This window comes from Alligator mississippiensis, chromosome 9 (assembly GCF_030867095.1).
Source record: "Alligator mississippiensis isolate rAllMis1 chromosome 9, rAllMis1, whole genome shotgun sequence".
NCBI lineage: Eukaryota > Metazoa > Chordata > Crocodylia > Alligatoridae > Alligator > Alligator mississippiensis.
This window is the reverse complement of record NC_081832.1, coordinates 16,049,225-16,071,522: the sequence shown is the minus strand read 5'-3', so window position 1 is coordinate 16,071,522 and position 22,298 is coordinate 16,049,225. Positions and strand designations below refer to the sequence as shown.

Genomic DNA, 22,298 nt, shown 5'->3' with positions numbered 1-22,298 from the left:
ACTTGTTTTGAGCTTGAAACAGCAACATCGAAACGAAACTGAGAGCTTTAAAACATCCTTGAAACGAAACAAGGCAAGTCGAAACGTTTTGAAATTTTTGAAACGTTTCGAGTTTCAAAGCTCAAGCTGGGTTTGCCTGCAGGGAAACAGAAGCTAAAGTAAGGAGAGGGAGGGGGAAGAGGGAGGAAGGAGTGCTCTCGTTATTGACTGTGTAGCTGGCCAGTGACTGTCACCCTTCGCTGAAGTCCCCTCCAATCCCAGTGCTCTGGGGGAGGGATGGAAAAACTGCATAAAAGGCAGTATTGTTGGAACTGCCCTGCTTTCTGCCTTGGTGTCAGTTAAGTGAGGGCGCACCTTAACACACACACAGTGTCACCCACCCATGTCACGAGTGTTGCCTGTCAGCAGCTAGAGGTGCAGGCCCCAGAACCCAGACTCCCTTTGCACCTATCTCCTTGACAGCTGGCAGGCTTCATGGCCACAGCAGGGCCTAGCAGGCCTGCAGTTTTCATCCCCCTGTGCCCCAAGACAGACACAGTCCCACAAGTACCCATGTCACAAGTTTTGCTTCTCCGCAGCTTGAGGTGCAGTTCCCCCCAAACCCCTGCACCTAACACCATGAAACTTGGCAGGCTTCATTGCCTCAGCAGGGGCTACCACCCCTGCAGTTTTGACCCCACTGTGGCTTAACACATACACGTGACATGAGTTTTTTGCTTTCAAGAATTTGAGGTGCAGTTTCCCTGAAACCCCTGCACCTATCTCTTTGAAACTTGTCAGGCATCATGCCCCTAGAAGTGACTACCATTTCTGCAAGTTTCATCCAAATCAGGCCATAAATGACAAAGTTATAGGCTGTTTCGAGCTTCCCCATTATAGCCTATGAGCGAAACGTCGAAACAGCAAAACTTTCGACGAAACGAAATGGAACAGTGGTTTTGAATTTAAATGAAATTCAAAATGAAATGCTGTTCCATCGAAATGCAAGTCAAAATGGAACGGTGCTGTTTTGCACAGCCCTACTGCCTATATTGAGGAATGCTGACATGCAAAATTGAGGTTTGAAGAAAACCTGGGCTTCAACAAGTATGGGATTCAGCTTGATCTCGCCATTGGCAAGAAAAACTGAGCAGCATTCACAGAAGCTGTGTTGGTTTGGTTTTTTTTGTCCAGGATACGTGCTATGGATGAAAAAAGCATTTCCTTCCTTTGCCTCAGATTCGCATATACCATAACTAGGGTTACCATATGCCCGGGTTTTCCTGAACATGTCTTCCTTTTGGGTCCTCCCATTTCCATCTGGGTAGGTTTTTGAAATCTGAATAAATGTCTGGGATTTTGCTCTGCTCTGCCCTGCTCTGCTGGCAGGAGCAGGGGGAGAGCAATTGGAGGCAGGAGGCATCACGTGTTCTGCGCATGTGGGTGCACGTGGCCATCATGCCGTCAGGCAGTGGGATGGGAGCAGTCCCATCAGCTGGATGCAGGTAAGCGTATGCAGGGCAGGAGGCAGAGGGCCCCGGCCTGGGGACTGTCCGGGTGGCAGGGGGGTGGAGGGGATAGGTATGTCGCGGGGGGCAGGTGCCTGCCGGCGCTGTGGAATGGTATCTAGGCATAAGGGCTGCCGCAAGGCACAGGGGCAGGGGGACCCTTTGGGGGTAGTGGGGAGCTGTGCAGCCAGGCTAGTGACATTGGGGGCCAGTGCCCATGCTCGCAGGGTGGAGCACCCGGGAGACGCTGCCCTGGGCGGGGGGGATGTAGCCAGGCCACCTGGCACAGTGCAGGAGCCCCAGCACTGGTGCCCCAGGTGTCCTCTTCTCTCTTCAGCCCCCGCTGAGGCCAGACTCACTCTGTGGACACCTGCATGAGCCGGAGCCACTGCATTCTGGGCCGGTCGGGATGTGGGCAACTGGAGGCCTTCTCCAGCAGGGCTGGGGAGAACAGGAGGGCTGTGGGTTGGGAGTGAGGGGCACTGGCAGGGGTGGGAGAACTGTGGGTGTAGAATAAGGTACTGGGGGAGCAGGGGGCTCTGGGATGGGAGTGCAAGGTACTGGCAGTGCCAGGGAGCTGTGGGTCAGGTGTGAGAGGCACCAGCTTGGCCGGGGGGGCGCTGTGGGCTGGGAGTGAGGGGCACTGGCAGGGCCATGAGGGGCAGCAGCAGGAACGGGGGCTGTGGTTTGGGACAGGCACCAGCATAGCCCGGGGGGGGGGGGGGGGGGAGGGGGGCTGTGGATTGGGAGTGAGGGGCACTGGTAGGGTCAGGGTGCTGCGGGTCGGGAGTGACGGGTAGCACCAGGGATGAAGGACTGCAGCTTGGGAGAGAGGGGTGGCAGCAGTGCCAGGGGGCTGTGGTTTGGGAGTGAAGTGTCCCCCCCGAGAGGTGTCTTCTTTGGAACTGGAAACAGTAACCCTAACCATAACTCCCTTTCCAGGCTGACTCATGCACATAAAATGGATTGTCTGCAAAACATAAGGAAAGCCCATTAGCTAGCCAGCATGTTCAGAGACTGCACAAAGAGCATAAAGCCAAGGGAAGGGAACTCGGACGAAGAGCTCACTGGTTCGGTCGCTCAGGCTAGGAAACAAGAACTGCTGCTGTTGTCATGGGTGGAACGGCCAGGCTGCCTTCTGTGTTCTATGTTTAGATATAGGTTCATGCCTCTGATGAGCTTGGAGGTGCACTGAAGAAAGTTTCCACTTCTTACGTTATAGTTATTTGTAGTAATTGGCCCCTTCATTAGAAGGTTCAGCAGAAAGGCTAAGAGCTGAATAGGCCAAGGAGACTCACCTCCTTTCTTGTACATCGAGGTTGTTTCTCCAAGCCAGGAATGCTGGTGAGGAGCAGCATGGGAAAAGCTTGTGCTGCTTGTGTTGTAAGTGGCCTGTGGATAAATTGACCGTCGCAGTACAAGGGGATGGATGGATGATAGTATAGACATGCCCACTGAACGTATTGCCTGTAGTTTTCTTGTGGTGTAGAGACCTGGTTTCCTATGACCAAGTCAAAATTCAATACTGCTTTGCTATCCTTGTCATAGGTTCCTCAGAGCCCATTGAACTGGTTTGTTCCTAGGAAGGAGTTCTTGAGGAGGAGTTGCAACCAAGAAATGATGGGGAAATAAAAAGAAATGGATGGAGTTAATATACTGCCAAACTCTGTAAGAGTGGAAGTAGTAAGTGATTATGATGGGGACCCTCACCTCAGTAGGTGCATCCCCTGTCTCTTCCAAGTGGTGCCGTTTGATGCAATGGCTGCAAAAGCTGCTCGTCTGTCTCCATTTTTCCAGGCTGTTGTATTTCTGAATGGAGGTGACTGTCACTCTCTCTGCTGAGGTCAGCTGTGCTTGGCTCTGGGACAGTGTGGGTTGCATTGCTAGGCAGTACATGTCTCTGGGCTGCTTTTCTCTTGTGCTTCCTCTCCTGTCTATCTTTTCTCTCTCCTCACTGAAGTGACATTTCAATTAGAGCTAGGACCCCAGGTTGTCTCAAACCTCTTGGGGAAAGAATGCATTGGGCTACTTGCGTCAAGGTTTTGCTGTATCATTAGGGATTTCCAGATTAGGAGGACTGTTTCTGGAGGCTCCTCTGGTTTTTAGAGGCACTCCGAAAGAGCAGATCAGCAGTACTGTGTCACTTGTACCTGTGGACAAGTCTGTCTTTCCAGTTCTTGTCATGCAGCTGGAGGCCTGGTCCCTGTCGCTTCATGAGTCTGAACTTTAGGGGTCATTTGTGGCTTATTTTTGTTATTTTATAAAAGATTGTAACCCATTGCACGGTCCCAATGCAATGCTTGTGTTTTCAGAGACCGCACAGGGTGTCTTTAAAATACCAAAAGCTAAATAAGAAGAACACTGCATTTCTAAAAGAACAAGAAGAAAACCCTCTCACACAGGAATAAAATGTCTTCTAAAATACTGTTCAAGAACACCAGTAATTCACCCTTATATAATGCTTCCCATGTCTCAAAGTGCTGTCTTCATATTAGCCGGTATCTCCTTACCTTTCCACTGAGATTATATCGTCCCTATCTCCATAGGAGAGGAAACAGAGGCACACAGCACTAAGACACATGACAAGGTGTCAGGGATGCAGAGGCATGGATTCTGTCTCCCAGGATGAGTTTACCTGTAATGGCAGTATGATGAAAAGAATCCCTTATTATCTGATTCTTGAATATGTCTTTGAATAAAAGTTTCCAGAATATTTAGCAGGCTGGCTTACAGTAGCATGTGCCTCTTCCCTGTGAATCAGTTTTCAGTGACTGAGAACATAGATGATTTTTGCATAGATAAGAACTATGGCCTGGATTTCTGAAGGTACTTAGGTGCCTACAGAAGATGATAAATGTGTAGTGGATTTTCAGAAGTGCCTATTGAAATCATGGGTGTTAAGCATCCTTAGGTGCCGAAGCCTTAGAAAATCTGGCCCAAAGCCTAAGGCAGGGGCGGGCTATTATTTTAGGCGGAGGACCACTTACTGAGTTTTGGCAAGCTCTTGAGGGCCGCAAGGGTAGCCCCGCCCTTTAACAGGTGCCCCTCCCCCTGGTTACCATTTTGTGACCAGAAGTCCCACCGCTAACCCCTGACCTTTGCCACTGGAAGTCCCTCCCCTTGTCCCCCCCCAGAAGTACTCCTTTCAGCAAGGGTCTGCCATCTCAGAACCAGAAAAATACCAATTTATATTCTAAAAATCAAACATTTACTACAACAATCATTAATTTGATTTCAAAAAATCTTTTTGTCCTGATTTACATGCGTGTGTGTAGCGTACACCGAAGTGATTGCACAATAGCTTAAAATGAAGCCTTAGTCTTGTATATTGTAGGGGGGTATGGGTGGGTGGGTATAGATTTGTGGGTGTGTGGCGGGGTTTGTGGGGGGTTGTGAGTGTGTAGGGGGAGGGTGGCTTGGCAGGGTTGTGCCATGTGTGGAAGGGGAGGATTTGCCCACTGCCTCTGCCCACCCCCTGCCATGGCAGGCAGAGCCTCCCGCACCGCTCCTCTAAGCCCAGGCACTGCACTCCAGGTCCTGGGGCACCAGCATGGCCCTGTGCTCCCACTTGCAGCCACTTCCCCTCACTATCTGCTACCACTGCTCTTCTACCACTTCCCTGTTCCCTCCCCACCGCTCACTGCTCCAGCACCACATCTCAGTTGCATGGTGGAGACTGCAGGATGCAGCAGGATCTGGACCGGCTGAGCCATCACTGCACAGAGCCGAGAATTGCAGGGGCCAGGCCGGCTCCTGCTGAATCCTGTGGCCCAGTGCTGCAGCCAGGAACCACATGGTGCCGGAGCTGCTGGGGGAAGAGTGGAGGGGAGCGGTGGCAGCAGCAGGCAAATGACTGCGGCAGGCGGGGGGAAGTGGCAGCAAGCGGGTGCGTGGAGCATAGCTAGAGCTGTGTGGGAGCGTGGGGCTGCACTGGTGTCCGAGAGCCAGCACTAGCAGGGCCCAGAGCAGGGTGGCAGGGGCATGGGCAACAGGGGCCTTGGAACCAGGCTGGGCTGCACCAGCAGCAAGAGGGGGAGCCAGCCCAGGTCCAGAGCTCCTGCCAGCCCCCACCTGGCCCTGGCCCTGGCACACTGGCACAGACCCTGCACTTCTCCCAGCTGTTGCTTCAGACCCCTGCTCTCTGCCTCTTTCCCTCTGCCTGCTGCCGCTTTCAGCGCTTCCCTACGTGTGGCTGCCACCACTCCTCTCCACCCCCTGCTGGCCACTCTGGCACCACATGGCTCCTGGCTCCAGTGCAGGGACTCTAGCAACCAGCTCAGCCTGACCCTGAGGGCTGGGGCGATTGCCTACAGTCCTCCCCTGCCTCCCCGCTTCTTATCTGAATTTTCCTCTGGCATAGGAAGGCAGGAACAGAGCCAGGGGCCCAGGCCAGCAGCCTCTGCTCAGCAGGAGGCTTCTGGCTGGGGGGGGGGAGAGGAAGCGGGGACGCTGGGCCTTGCTTCTGCACCTACTTGATCCTTCCAGTGTCTTCCCCTGGGTCCTACTGCCCCTGCTCCTGTCAACTTTGACAGGCAACCAGGGGCAGATATATTAATTTTCTAAATTTTTGAGGAGCCCCATGAGCAGGATAGAATGGCTTGGCGGTCCGGATTCAGCCTGCAGGCCATATTTTGCCTGCCCTTGGCCTAAGGGCTTGCAGCTCCTTCAAAAAGTGCCATTTTCTTTCGTCCAACGGCTGAACATGCTATGGGCTTGCCTACAACCTGGCTTTAAGTCAGGGTTGGAGGGAAAGGAATGATTTGCAGTGCTAGCTTGCTTCACGGTCTGTGGCAAAGGATGATGCATGCAAGTGTGGTGAACATTTTGCTGCCCCTTTAAGGAAATCCTATTCACCTGGCTTTGCAACTCTTAGGCCTCATATAAGCTGCACCTGGCCTACCTGTGTCCTCTGCAAGCAGGAAGCAGACTGGGGGAGAGATTGTTGCTTTTGGGTCTCTTTGCTTATTGAATACCACTGGGTTAAGCTGACCTGATGCAGTCTCTCATGCAGGCAGAACAAACACTCTACACCGGGGCTTAGCTGAAGTTGATTTTCTTTCTTTGTAGTCACTGTGGGATGATCTTTTACCACCTGTGCAGTTAAAAATGCTTCCATTTCTGCCATCCATTTCTGAGAATTCCCTCCTGGCTGTAACCTTCAGGGAGCAGAGTGCTGTATCGGGGTGGGGAATCAATGCCCCATGAAGTTGGGAGGAAAAGGGATGTCTTAGCTTCTCTTGCATCAGAGGTCTGACAACCAAAATGGAGAACTCCTGCAATCTCCATCTCTTCCATTCTCTGTTCCACTCAAGCGCTTATGGTCCCACTATCTCTGGGCCATTTGAGCAACTGCTGTTTGGGGCTGTGTGATCTCAGTTGCTTCTTCCCTGGCCTTTGATGAGCTGTAGTACATAAGGAGAGGTTCCCTGGCACAGTTTGACCCATGCTGACTCCTCTGCTATGGCAACCATTCTAGCAGTAGCTCCTGAGAAACAACTTGTGCCAGCACACTTGTTTGCCAGGTCTCCTGAATTGTCTTCTTTCCCTGCTAGTTGAGGGCCCAGGTCACTGAAAAGTAGAAGGAAGAGTAGTCTGCAGGCTATTTAGAGTAACCTTGTGACTGGCTGCATGAACAGCAAACAGCATAGTGAAGTTAAGAAAAAAGCAGGAAAATACAGACACTGTATTTGGAAAATACATTGGAGCTGCACAGTCTGAAGCTAGATCCCACTACCCCAGCCTGGAGTGTGGGCACCAGAAGCTGGATTGACAGGGTGTTAGTTGAGGCTCAGCATAAGCCAGTTCAGGGAAATGAGCCTGGCCCTGGAGCAGAAATTTGATCTGAATCCTGTGAGTCAGGCAGCTTCAACATCTGGAGCTGACAGGCCCACCCATCAGACTTTTTTTGGTGTCTAGAAACAGTAGCACTGAAATCCTAGGGGAGGGGCTGTTCTTATTATTGCAAGTTTAGCTCCCATGTCTTCCAGGTGTGGGGAAGCTCTGGGGCAGTACCAGCTTGTTGAACATCTCTTGCCCCAGCACCATCCTGAAGCTTTTACCTTATAACTAGTGCTGTTGACTGGTTCCACTGGATGTTTTCCCTGCTAAACCATAAATCCTGATGAGTCATATAGATACAAAGTGCCTCTTGATGGCTGCTTTTGGGTGGAACAGCTGCTGGCAGTCAGTGGCTAGAAAAAATCTCTCTCTAAAGTGAAGCAGGTCTCAAGAATGTTTACCCTGTCTCCTTTAATCACCCGTGTAGCTCAGGGCCCGCACAATTACAACCACAGAGCCCTTGTACTGTGCTGCCACTTCTGGTGAACATCTGAACATTTCAGTGAGGCTGCATCCCTAAAAGGCTCTTGAAGTCACTCCACTGCTTCTAGTTTGACTTTAATACTGCAGGAAAGGGATAGCAGAAAGTCCTGGCTGCTGCCTGTTCTCATTTTCGTTTTGTGATCTAGGAGAGAACACAGTTGAGTCAGGTTCGTTGCCCCGTGGTGGTGTTTTGACTTATTTTGTTACCCTGGGAACAAAACTGTAGAATCTGAGTTAGCACCTCACAGCCATTCCTGTGAATACCTCCATCTGGCAAGCAGGATAGGTAGGTTTGGGTGCGGGTACTAGATGAGCCAGCAGGGGAATCATAAAAAATTAGGTTGGAAAGAATCTCTGCCCTATCCAATGCCTATTTGTCCTGACATGGACACTTTTCTAATGCCTGACCTAGATGTCCCTTAGTTCTTTGTCTTATACCCTGGGAACATAGGCCGCGTTCAGATGAACGCAGCTGTGTGGCATGTGACCCAGCAGACACGTCTGCAGTGCCACATACCGTACGTTCAGTTGTTCTCCACGTTGTAGTTTTTTGACCTCTGGATATCCAGGGGTCAAAAAAACCTGCGGAGAAAAAAAGTAGAGCAGTGCATGCACAGGCAGGGTGCACCGCTCAAAAGCAGAACTGGGCTGCCTGGAGCCTTGCTGCAGCTGCTGGCTGGGCTCTGCATGGCAGAATCACCCGCTGCTGCAGTCTTGGGAAGACCCCAGGTAAGGCTGCTGCAGCCAGCCCAGTGCTGGCCCAGCCTTCCCTGCCACCCCCAGGGTACCTTGCCACGCGCTAGAGATGCATCGCCACTACTTGTCCCCGGGGAACCAAACATTTACACCATGTGTGGATGGGGCCATGGAGTTCAGTTTAACTTTTTGGCTCTAGTCATTATGAATTTGCAGTCTCTCATTGTGCCTCCTACCCTCCAGCTTTGTCCTCTCCAAGTCACCCCAGTTCCTTTGATGGGATTCTATCCCCAGTTGTGCTAGAAACATACACTGTAAATTTGAGTGGATCACTTAATATTTTCTCTCCTCCCCCATGTTTAGAACAGGTCTGATGTAAAAGGAGTGGCACGAGAGCTCACACATTCATTATGTGTGTATGCTGGGTAGTTACTGAATTTCACATTAGTGCTTTTAAGAAAGTAAATAAAATACATGATATCAGTTATTCTTTTTAGCTTTCCCTCAGATCTAAGTTACACTTAAGACAAACTGCTTTTCCTCTATAATCAAAGCAGAAGATGGCAACATAGTTTTGGCCTACCTTTTTCAGGCTGAGATGGATTTTAGCTTACAAGGCATTTGAACACAGGTTTGTCTGTTTTGTAGACTCCTCACATCTGGGTTTTTTTAATTGGTTTTTTTTTGTTTGTTTGTTTTTGTTTTTTACACACTTTCATGCCATGTTAGGATGAGGGAGAGCAAATTCATGTACAGAGAGAGAGCCTCTCTCCAACATGACACACTTTCCTCAACCGCTTCCTGGGTCTGCCAGAGCCATTTGTGGGTGGAATCCCTCAGAGGGGAGCAATTACAGGAGGCACAGGCAGAGAGAGGGATAGGGGTACATTCAGATATCTGCCTAGGCAAAGACAATGGAATTAATGGCCTGTTAAATCTGGGTTCATGGGAAATTCTTATCTAAATAAAGAAAAAAGTGAATAGGATAAGATGAAGTGTGACTTCGTTCTGAAAAGTGGCCGTATAAAATGCAGCTTGCACACCTGATCTGTGTACATGTGTAGGCAGAATGAGGTGGATTGATTGAAATCATGATTAAATGATCAGCAAGCATTGATTTAGTAATCAGTGTTAATCTTGCTTTAAGTAGGTGTTTTAAAGTTATTTTTCCAAAGAAATGTTTATTCTCATTGGTTGCTAATCATAAAAACATGTTGATTTGCAACTGTATGCTACATATATTCTTTGGCTCAGAAGGAAGATTTACATATTATTTATCATCTCCAAGTAACCCCAGTTCCTTTGATGGGATTCTATCCCCAGTTGTGCTAGAAACATACATTGTAAATTTGAGTTGATCACTTAATATTTTCTCTCCTCCCTCATGTTTAGAACAGGTCTGATGTTAAAGGAGTGGCACAAGAGCTCACGCATTCATTATGTATGTATGCTGGGTAGTTACTGAATGCCACATTAGTGCTTTTAAGAAAGTAAATAAAATACATGATATCAATTGTTCTTTTTAGCTTTCCCTCAGATCTAAGTTACATCTAAACAATTTTATATCTTAACATATGTTTATCCAGATTGTAAATGTTTACATTTTATGTTAGAAAATTATGAATTAAATATTTCTTTTTAACTAGATGATGATGATTATTTACTTATGATTTGTGTCAAGCTGCATATGCACAGAAGTCAGAATTCACAAAAGTTAAAATGCCCAAAAATAGCATTTTAAAAGTGTTCCTAATAATTAAACTACATAGGAAACTTATTTAGTTTTAAATACAAACGGACTTATTAAACAAATAAAGTATTTTCTGCAGTCAGTCAACTGAATGGACAGCTTCTTGTTATAACATCCCATAAGATTTTAGGCCTAGTATATCTCATCACCTTACCTCCATTTTTATTCCTAGATTGATAAACGATAATAAGCTTTCTTTGTTTTTCAATTCCCAGTTTCCCACCTTTGAATGAAATAGTTGAATAAACTGAAGAAAATATCCTCTCTGCACCTGCAGAATAGCGTGCTGCTGGCAAAAGAAGTTTTTCACTTCAGCAAATTCTGATTGTAGGTGCTTAGCCAGTGACCGACCAGTTCAGTGGTCTGGCTTCCTCTCAGACTGCAGCAGCAAATGTACTGCTTCATTATTACTGGTTTTGTTTCATTTGAATTATTGCAAGTTTGGATCTTAATATATGTTGTCAGGATTTCAAATGTAATTTCAATATATTTTCCTATGGAATCTAAACAGTCTGATTGTAAATATAAAATACAATTTAAATAAGAAATCCAATGTTTTTGTTATATTTAAAAAATCCATGTTACCTCTCTTGCTGCAGAGCTACAGCCAAGCAGCCCTTTAAAACTGGAGTCTTTACTGTTTAACTCCAGTCAGCCCTACAGACGCCTTGCAGACAAGGGGGGAGAGGGAGTCCATTCCTTTTTTCTACATTGTCTATAGAACTGTTTTGTGACTTCCAGTTGGTGATATCTGTGCCAACACTTGGAAGAGACTGAGGCCCCACTCAGGGCCTAAATTGACTGCAGCTTTCTAACTGCTGATGGTGCACAGGGGGGGAAATAACCCAGAACCAGCAGGTGACAGTCCAAGACCCATGTTACACAGGAGATCAACCTAGAGCAGTGGCTGGCAAGGTTTAGTAGTGGCAGGCGGGGGCAACCTGGCTTGGGTGCAAGGTAGGCCAGTACTTTCAACCTGGTTGCTGCTGCTGCTGCTGCCACCGCTATCACGGCTCTGAGCTGCTCGGCTGTGGCATGGGTGAAACTGCCCCGCTGCTAGTGTAGCCCAGGTAAATTTGGGTATGTGCTCCCCTTCTCCAATTGAAAGGGATTGTTAGCTGGCAGGTGTGCTGTGGGGTGGGAACTGCAGACAGCTCAGTTTTCCTCCGTCCCTATAGAGCCAGGCCAGGACAGCCAGGGGACTTAACTATATAGACATTTATTTACGTTAACTTATCACAAGTACAATGTGTGTGTGTGTATATATATATGAGATATCTAAACCAGTAACATAAACAATACCCTCTGGGTAAATGACACAAAACCTTATACCAGTGCTCCAGATACAGGTATGTCACAGGTAAGTATCTGATCTGAAACAGGTAAACCCCAAAGATAAACTCAATCCTGAGGGGAAACCACAATGCCCTTGGGCTTTTCCCAAGCCCTACAAAGAAGCTGGTAACTTTCAGGGGGGCCCTCTCAGTGGGACCTCCCCTTTCAGGAGCACTTAACTAACCGGGGGGGCTCCCCTCCCCTGTGGGAATCCTCTTTTCCCTGCAACTCACGGGGCCCAGGCCTGGAGGGTGGTCCTTGTCCTCTGCGCCCGGCTGCTCTCTCACCTGCAGTGGGCTTCGGGGCAGTCATTGTCCCCTGGAACAGGGCTCCACTATGCAGGGCTTTTGGGGCCTCTGGCTTGGCCCTGTCTGCTGGCTCAGTAGCCCGAGCACCATCTGTCTCCCTGGACTCAACCTTTTGCTATGGGTCAGAGGCCTGGGCTGCCTCATGCAGCACCAGGCTTGGTCTGCTCCTGGGACTGAGCTCCCAGCCTTGTTCCAGGGGTTGAGGACCTGAGCCATCCAAGTGCTTCAAAGGTCCTGCTCCATGCACCAGCCTGTGCACTGTCTCCGGCCACACGCCAGAGGTTGCAGACCTGAGCTGCCTCACGCAGCTCCCAGGGTCTGGACGCCATGTGCCGTGCTGCACGCTGAGAGCCTAGCCGCCGGAGCCGTCCGCCAGATAGAAGTCTTCAGGGGCACTGCTGAGCTGCTGCTGAGCAGCTCCCCTCAGGTCTTCTAAGCCCCGCTCTTCTCTCTTTTCTGTCCTGACTGTGTTCCCCTCATGCTGGGCACACAGCTTCTTTTATATGCTCCAGGGCTCTTCCCTGAAGTCTTCCAGACCTGAGTGTTGCAGTCTTCAATCAGGTCGGGGATGGGGGGGAACTCCTCTCCCCCACCCCTCAGGAAAGGGGGAGACTGAACAACTCTTGCTGCCTCCTGATTGGGAGATGAACTCCACCAATCAAAACAGCAAGATTTCAAGCCTGGGACTCGACCCAAGCTCCAAAAGGCAAGCCTGCTACACTAGAATACCACCAAAGCCCTCCAGCTCCAGATCCAATGACTCCATAGGCCAGATGTTGCCCATGGGCCATACACATGTTGCCTAACCCCTGATTTAGAGGGTTGTAAATGGTCCTTTCTGGTCTTAAAATCTAGGCCTCTTGAACCTAGAAGTGCAAATAGAAAATGTTTCTGTCAGAACTTATTTTCAATGAAAGATTAGCCTTTGGACTGAATGAACATCTTATGGAAGCTGTTTAGTTTCTTTGAAAAACTTTTGATTTGGGGCTGAAAACTTCCAACAAACACAATTATTCTTTTTTCTACCTTGCATCCAATATTGCTGTTGAGATCGCTTGGAGGGTTGGGGGGGAGTTCTCCCTGGAAGTGAACAAGATGATTGTTCCAAGCCAAGAAAATGGGTGGAAGGATATACAGCAGCTACTAGCAACAGATTGTATCTGCCCTTTTTTCTACAGAGAACTTGGCTGACTTTGTCCTAGCGCACTTTCGACTAGGCATGAGGAAGAACTGGAAAGCCTTTCACCAGCCCAGCCTCCACGCTCTTCCTGCGGCAGGAGATGATAGCAGGAAGAGTTAAAGCAGAGCAGGGAGCCGCATTTCCTACATTCCTTACGCTGATATCTCAGCTGCCCTCAAGTCTCACAGGGCACACACAGCCCATGGAGTTGTATAATGCAGCCTGCCTTATCGCTCATGTGTGACCCAGGGAGACCGCAGATCCCAGGATTCAGTTTCAGTACTACAGCTGCCACAGGACACTGCCCATTCGAATCTGAAGTCTCCATGAGCTTCACCTGCACATGTAAGAGAAGGGCAGCTGCAATCTGTTGCTTTTCCAACTCTCAGTAGCCCATAGTCTCCCAACAAGTTGCTCAAGTTAGTCCTTCCCTCACCTGGGTCAATGGCTTCCCTACCTGCTGCATTAAAGAACATGACCTTGTAATAAGCCAGACTGACAGCAATGTGGAATTAGAAAGCCTTAGCATGCAACAGCTAGGATGCTTCCTCTCCACAGAATGTAGATCCTTAGGTAGATGCAGAAGACATGAAGACAGCTGCAAATCTGTCTGCCATAAGATTAATATCACTTTAATTGTTCCGTGGGGAAGCATCCTTCAGTGACGGATACAAGTGGCTTTGAGCTATTTTGAGCTGAGGATAACATTTCAGTATTTTAAAAATTCACCCAGTAATCATAAAGACTAATGCTTGGTGAGCTTGTGAGATTTCAGTGAACTTTGACGACAATTCCTTGCTCCTTAAGCATTCCCTGTGTAAAAGGATGCTTTTCTCCAGAACAAGCTAGTCTGTGCATTGCCCTTTAAGCCAGAAGGAAGGAGAAAAGATTATGTTTATCTAGTTAACTTGCTTGAGTACTTAAGTAGTGCCAGTCATTTCAATATCTAAGTGCTGGTACCACTGAGTGAAAATCCCAGTGCATCTCACAAATTACTTGCTTGCGAAATAAGACTAGAAATCAAAGTAATTCCCCAAGGCCATGTTGTGGAGTTCCAGTGTTTTTTGTTTTAGCTTAGTTTGTTTTTTTTTTATAGAGATATGCTTTAGAACAGAGAATATATCAGCCATATTAGGTAGTAACAAAATTATGTGTATTGTATTTATTAATTATATAACACCCTACATATGCATAAATTTTAAGAAATATCAGTCAAGTCTCTGACTCAAGTAGCCTGTAGTTGAGATTGGAGAGCTACAATACACACCAAAGATGAAGTGCAAAGGGGGTTGGACAGTGAGGTTCCATATAGCTTTTAAGGCCTGTGATTGTCTGTGGAGGGGGTGGGTGACAGAGATGGATCTGAATAGAATTATGGGCAGAGGAAGTGAAAAAGGAGGCAGAGTTTGCTAAAGGAAAGGAGGCAGAGCACAACGTAGCAGTAAAGTTATAGGCAACCAGTGGTATAACGAAAGGTACAGGTTTTGAGAAAAGGGAAGTGTCTTATCACTTGGGAAGCATGGGATCAGAAGACTTTTCTGAACAAAAGCAGCAGGGCCAACAACATGAAGTCAAAAATAGAAAGGCAGGCAGTAGCATTTGGTCATTGCAGATGCTGTTCCCTCCTCCATCTGGGTAATTTGTCCTCTCTTTAGTGTAAATATGAAAATTATAATACTGAATTATGCACAAAGATGCCTAGTTCATTTCCTGTTCTCCCCCCCTCCCCCAAAATGTTATTAGTATGTTGAACCAAAGTATTTAAAGCCCCCAGGAAGGATTAAAAAAACAGAAAAGGTGATATTTAGAATAGACACCATTACCGCAAAGTATCATGTCCAATATTTTCTGATTAAATAAAGGGGTATGAAGACTTGGTCCATTTACAGTGACTGTATATCAACCAGGTCCTTGTATACTCACCATGAACAGAGAGAGCCGATTGTATGCATGGTTATGTGAGACCCGCAGTTGTGCATGCAGTTAGACATGCAATTCTGCTTTCTTATTGTGTACATAACTTGTCTGAAAACCCAAGAGCAACATACATCATCCACATTTATATAGGGCCATCCAACCCATCAAATAAATATGCAATATATAAATGCATTTCTATTATTAGTAGTACTATGATAGTCCCTAGGAACTGCAATCCCATAGTGAACGGCACCAAATAAGCCAGTAACAAATAAGTCACCTCTGCCCCAGAGAGTGAGTAATCTGCAAGTCATATAGGCCGTAGCTGGTGACAGACTTAGGAAGTAGGAGGTAGTTTGGAAAGACAATAACAAGTGATCAGCAAGGAACAGCAAAAAGGGACTTTGCCAGTTCTTCCCCAAGGGGTCTCTTAATCATTCTGATGAAGGAAAACCTGGAGAGATTAGTGCTTTTCTCTATGGGGCTGTCCTTCCTGTACCATAAAAACCTAAAATAGTTGATCAGAAGTCTGAGCTCTTTCACTATTTCTGGTCACAAGGTCAATTCAGCAGCCAGAGGTTGCCCATGACTCTCCGGCCATGTCTGGCATTTGGAGTATTCTCAACTAATTTAAATCTCACTTACAGTCCACTGTAATCTGGATGTGGAAAATACATGAACAGTCCAAGAAGGCAGGTTTATTGGCTTGACTTAGGGTTTCACCTGTTAGTGACCATGCTCAGCTGCAGCTCTTGGGACTAGCAGCAATCAAAGGAGCGATTTGGGCAGCACTTTTGGGAGATGGCCAGAAAGGACAGGTGTGCTGCTGTGTCCCCATACTAATACTGAAATGGGTGGAGTCTAGAGCTTTTCTAGCATAACAAATGAGATAATTCAAGAAAAAATTAAGAAGAGAATTTCCTAACGACAGCAACATGAACGCAATGCTGCTGCTGCTAGTGGTGGTAATGCCAGATGATCCTGGATGGGTACATTCACAAACTGTTCCTTGACTAACAGAAACTGAGCTCATGATTTTTAAGCTCCCTTCCTTTCCATTCACCATCCTACCCGAGATTTGGCTATCATGTATTATCCAGCACTGTTACATTTGACACCAAGAAGCCTAGCCCATGTGCTTAATTTAACCTATCTAGGTGGATTTGTTAATGCTTTTAGGCTCTTTTGGCAATCCTTGTTCTAATTCTTCTAACCTGCTTGTCTCCCTCTGGACTGCTCCCTGGTGCCAGGCCAGAAGCTTGATGTATAGGTGGCTAGAAAAGTCCACCTGTGGGGCAGCTAATGTGTTGGTTGGTAAAAGTCACATTTCCAAAATTTGTGATTGGAAAAGGCACAGATTTTCTGCAGAAAAAAAATATCACTTTTTGAGCAATTCTAGTTCTGGGAAGAATTCTTGCCTCTTCTGCACTGAAGTGATGCCTCTTTCCCACAGTTCCCACCATAAGACTCTCTTCTGTCTCAATGTCTACAGAAAACTGACAGTGATAAGACGTGTGCTGAGATGCTGCTTCAAATGCTGACCAGCATTTGGGCACCCTCATCTGTCTGTCTGTACTCACCTTGCCTTGTAAACTCTTGGGAGCAAGGACTGTCTCTATTCTGTGTTTGTACAGTGTCAAGTGCAATTAAGTCCTGGTCCATGATGGGGGTTCCTGAGCCTTTAATACAAATAAGAAAAGATAAGACCTAGATATCATCATCGTCGTCGTTATTATTGCCAGGTATGACTCCATGCCTGGTCCCTTCATGCAAGTGGCTGATCTTGTCTTCCTGTGCTGTAGAGGCATGTCTTAGTTTTCTCTACTCAGGCCACCATGTTTTCTGGTTCCTGGTTATCATGTTCCTCAGATGCACATGATTTTGGTTTCTCTAGTCCTTACAACAATAAGCATAAAACTGAAAGGTAGTTTAGAAGCTAAAAGTGTGTGTGGCTTTGTAACAAATGTACCTGCTGTTTATAAAGAAACAGTTCCCTTTCAGTGGTAATAAATAGGAGCAATCTTTGCTCAAATTCTCCTTGTTCCTAGAGTCCTAATATCATTGAGCCATGAACATACTGTGGGTGGAACTTAAAGGCAACCAATATAGGAAGCCAGTCGATATCTACAAAATACAGGAACTGGTCGCACCAGCTGTGGTGTAAAAAATAATCTAAATGATGATGGGGCCCAGGCCCAGCACCTCTGTCCAGAGAGAGGTAATTGCCTAGTATCTACAAGAAGTTAATCAGACACTACTAGACTGTGTGAACTGTAAGGCCTAAGGGTAAATGTATTGGCATTGAGTTGCATAGACAGAGGTTTCAGAGCAGACTTATCTTCTCCCAGCAGCTGGCAGAGCTAAGCATGTGATGCAACTGAGGTGCCAATTTCTAAGCAAAAGGCTGTAGAGCGTGGTGTAGCTGTGGTATCGCTAGTCCCCAGATTCAAAGGGTTGGGTCAGTTGCTGATAAATGAGACCTTCGTGGGACTGAAGCAGCATGTTCCTGAAAGCATGAGGAATTGCATGTCTGAACAGGAGGTCACATTTATAATGAACCAGAAAGATCCCAGACTCAGACCATAAAGTGAACAAATCCAAACTCAGTTCATTGTCTGTCAGAATCAGCCCCACCCCAACTGCAGTTGGTGTCTACATTCTGCAAAGCTGAACTGCATTTCCAGTCGGATGTGGCATTATCTTTCACTTTCTGTTTTGCACTCCTGGGTAATGTGACTGTTGCCATTTCTCAGTCTGCTGGAAAAGGAGCACCCCTGAGCTAGATCCTTCTCTCGTATCAAGGTAACTCCAGAGCTGTTCCATTGGTATCAGTGGAGTGCAGCCTCTAGCACCAGTGCTAGCCCTGGAGCACCGCCATCAGTGCCTGCAAGACCCTGGTGTTCCTCATCCAAGGATTGACTCAGCCCAACTGGGCTTAGCTTGGGAAGACTGACCGGGTCATTGCATCAGGTCAAATGGATTCAGCCAACTTTACTGTTCTTTCTTGGCCTTTTTTCTCTGTGCCTGTGGGAATTTCAGATGTAAAAGCTTACTTCTTCCACTCCCCAAGGCCCTTCAGCAGCCTGATAAAGATAAGATAACAGCAGCTATGTAGGAAACTTCTGAATACCAAATGGGGGCTTCCATCAGATTAGCATATTCAGGAATTGTGTTGTCTGGTTAGCAAACCTAGGCTATTCCACCACTGGAGTACTGAGGAATAGCTGAGCAGGTTTGCAGCCATCTGCTTTGGCCTTAGGTAATGTTAGCATTTGCCTTGCTTCTACACACAGTGGTAGAGAAGGAAGTCCACTTTGGCACATAAGAGGTCAGTGTGCACCTGATCAAAGTCCCTTCTCATCCTCTGCTTGTATGGTTTGTATAAGCCATGCAGTTATTTATTCATGTATTTATTTATTTGTATGGAATACAGCAACTGAATGACAGAACAATCCATAAACAATGGCACTAAGGGACAAGGCTAGAGTGACAGTTTAGATCTGATATCCATTACAAAGCATTATCAGTAGCCTAGTGCAGGTCTTCAATGCAACCATTAAAATGATAAATAGGACATTTCTCCATGATGTATGCTATAGTTTGGATTTTGCCACACTCGCACTTGGGGTCTTTAATAAAATTCCATTTATGGAGTGGGTAGTTATATCTACCTTGTTCAGTATGAACCCTGTTCAACATTGTCCACCTTGGTAAAGCAAAGCCAGGGGTTTAAATGTGGGGTCCATGATGATAAGAAAGTTATGAATATTGTCAATTGTGTTTCATTGTTGGATCCATTTTTCCTTGATACCATGCAGTGATGCACTGGTGATGTACATGTTAACCAAACCTCAGGGAAGAGCCCTGAAAACTACACCTTTCCATCCCCACCACAAATCAGCATATGGCACTTACAAGCTTCATGGGAGCCATGTATAGGGGCCTCTCTGGGCTTTATCAATAAGCAAAACCAAGATGAAGGTGGGAAAGGTATTTCCATGAATGGCAAGTTTCTTCCTTTCTTTGGCCTTCTAAGTTCCCCCAAAAGTCCATTGAAGTTGAGCACCTTAGAGCGAGGCTCCATTATGGTATTAGCCCCACACCACAACTTGCTAAAGGCAAAAAGCTGCTAATGACAAGGGAAACCTTCCATCCAGCTGAGCTTGAAAGGCTCCCTCCTGCTCAGCTGAATTGAGAAAGCCACAAATAGGAAAAGACATACATACAAAAAACTAGAACTCTTGGTTCCAAAATGATACCTTTTATTAGACCAACTGGAAAATGGCAAGAAAGTTGTCCTTTTCTGCAAGCTTTCAGGATCAAAGTCCTTTTGTCAGGCTCTGGGAAAAGTGTAGATGGTACAAGATGGTAAAAAGTCCCCATAGGTAGGAAATAAACTTCATTTTCGCACAGGGGGAGCTGAAGATGGAAGGCTGTTCCTCTGGGTCCATGAGAGTGTCTTGTGAGCTGTGATGAGTAGCTCTTTGATGTGTTAATCAGGTAGAATTCCTTCCCTGGAGGTGTCAGATGGCAGGCAGGGAGGAAAAAAAACTTGTTTGTTGTTCTGCAATTAAGTTTAAAATCCAAAATCAGCTAAAATTCGGCATCTTCCATGTTTCAGGGGTGTCTTTGGTAGCCGTGTTGGTCTGAGACAAAAAGACATACAAAAACCTAGAACTCTTGGTTCCACAATGATACCTTTTATTAGACCAACTGGAAAATGGCAAGAAAGTTGTCCTTTTCTGCAAGCTTTTGGGATCAAAGGCCCTTCGTCAGGCTCTGGGAAAAATGTAGATGGTACAAGATGGTAAAAAGTCCACATAGGTAGGAAATAAACTTCATTTTTGCACAGAGGGAGCTGAAGATAGGAAAATGCCTGCCTGATGCCTGACTCTCTGAGGATCACTGTTATTTCTCACAAACAATGTGCTTTGCGTTCGTTAGTCATGGGCCATAAGAAGGGTTGGGTGGTGCAGCCTTACCAGTAATTAGTCCCATTGGATTTGACTGTATGGCACTTTATTCAGCTTATAGGCGCATAAAACCCAGCAGAGTTGGCCTCTGAGAAGCATTCTGTATAGGAAATGGTTTTGAGCTACCCCCCTCACAGCCCTGGCATTGGCGGAGGAAGGGAACAGGGCCAAAACATAAGTTGGGACAGACCTAAAGTAACTCTGACGCAGAGCAAGAAAGGCCCAAGAATGGAAAAGTCACAATGGTTTCTATTCCTATGCTGAGAGAAACAAAGAATCGGGCCCATCATTTTAGCCGATGTACTGGGAAGTGGCATATATTAATCTGAAACGTGCAAATTCAGCCTCTTGATACTGTCCCCAGATGCTGTAGGACAGACTCAAAGGTTCCTGCTCTTAAAAGCTGATGCCTCTTTTCCTCAGGTTTTCCCTCTGGGCTGCAGGCATGACAGTTCACTGCCAATGGCTATCAAGCTTGTTCTTGAAGCCATGCTCTGGAGAGTTAAAGCAAGTGCCATCCTGCAAGATGGAGGCAGCTCCGAGGCTCCCACCATGTGCATTGAACGCTCTGAGCCCACACTAATTCCTTGGGGCTGAGAAGCATATAAATATACTATCAGGTCCTCACCAGATTATACTGGAATTAATCTCACTGATTATATGCTACCAAAAAAGGAGATGCTTTCTCTGTTTCTCTGAATCCAAGTTGCTTGTGACCTCCTGCATACAGTCGAGGCTTAAAACTGCATATTTCTTTCTTATCAGAAGTTACCTCTTAATGTTTTAGGAGCTCCAATAATTTTGGAATAACCCCCCCCCCCAAATTATTGAAAAATTATCCCACACAGACCAGCTTGGGCATTAACAAGGAAGATGACAAATGTAAGCAGTAGGATGAATGCAGTGTTCTGCATAAAAGGGAATGTTCCCAGCTACATGAATTCTGAAGTATCGTGTGCTGCATGTTGTTATCTTTGTATTTTACAACCTAGGGTGCCCTTTCAGCCCTAGCTATTTTACAGTACTGCTGGACCTAAAGAATGTGCTATGTCTTTCCTTCTTTCACATAACCATTGCAACTCAGAACTGGAATTTCCTGTTGTTTTTTACCATAAAAAGATGGGGGAGAACATCCTCAGTATATACACCTTGCACTTGCAATAGTTGCAGACATCTCCCCCCTGCATATGGGAGTTTGTTGAGTGGAGGAGTTAAACTGGTTATTCCAACTAAATTCAAACGTAGAATAATAAAAAATAGGGTAGAAGGCACCTTGAGAGCTCATTTAATCCTGGGCAGGTTCACCTGTGGTGATTATATTCTGTGTTTCACAGCTTCATTGCAGCATCATTCTTCAATTCCTGGCTTAAAATATATCTGAACCATTGTGGCTCACCAAACCATTGTGGCTGGTTTCCATCCTGAAGGAGACTCAGTGAAATGGAGAAAAGGGGTCACTTAACTAGTGCACAGGGTACTGTAAGGCAAAGTTGTAATTAATAGTAGTGTTAATGACTGTGGATTGATATTTGCATATCTGATTAGTGATATATGTACAATCTGTATGTGATTTTGTGTAGGCTTCCTTCTAAACAGTAGGCATCTTTGTCTCTGAGCCTGGCTGTTTAGTTTTTAAGCCTAATTTTTAGCTTTATGGGTTTTTTTGTGTAAAGCCACAGGGATCAAAATGCCAGGCATCCTAGGAATATGACACCCAGCCAGCCAGCCAGATAACTTAGTTAGCTTTACAGGGCAAGTAGGAGATGCTCTGTAAAGGAGTTGAGATGAGTAAAGAATCCATGTTATGAAAGAGGATACATCCGTTCCCCTCATCCCAGTAATTTTCCTATTACAAATGCAGCGCTGGAGTTTGAGAGTAATAAGGGAGCCAGTTCTGCAAAATCAGACTTTTGTTTCTTTGGTAATTACTTGAGAGGCATTAAAGTCTCTTGAGTATCTTGAGAGGTCAGGAGAGAACTTGGGAAATTTTCCCTCCTGTTTCATGCTGGGATCTGCAATCTGTTCCCAAGCTGAGCAGGAAAGATGAGGCTAGTTGTGTACCAGACACTGTAACTCTGAGGCTCCTGTTGACCTTTAGGACATAATCTTACCGCCATGTACATTCAATACATGCTCAATTTGGGCCAGACACATTGGAGGACATGGTCCCTGCTTCAAAGTCAGGTGAAAGATGTGGGAAGGAGCCTATATAAAAACTGTTATCTCCTGCCCCTACTGTAGAAGTGGAGTTCAATCCAGGAGAGTTTACAGCTGCCACATCTCAGGGGCCACTATTCAGCCCTGTCCCACTACAGCGGTTATGATTCATTG

The 22,298-nt window shown here is 46.5% G+C and overlaps 1 protein-coding gene across 4 annotated transcripts in view; it reads left to right on the top strand.

Annotated features, from left to right (window-relative positions):
• JPH2 (junctophilin 2) overlaps positions 1–22,298 on the top strand; it is a 67,282-nt gene that overhangs the window by 28,104 nt on the left and 16,880 nt on the right. Inside the window, exon 3 of one of the 4 annotated variants that reach the window (XM_019484560.2) lies at positions 10,470–10,708. The exons of the other annotated variants lie outside the window; for them this stretch is intronic. Within the exon in view, the coding sequence (XP_019340105.1) occupies positions 10,470–10,500 (31 nt within the window). The 3' untranslated portion in view covers positions 10,501–10,708. Of the gene's footprint in view, positions 1–10,469; positions 10,709–22,298 lie in introns of those variants that run through there. 4 annotated transcript variants of the gene reach the window in all.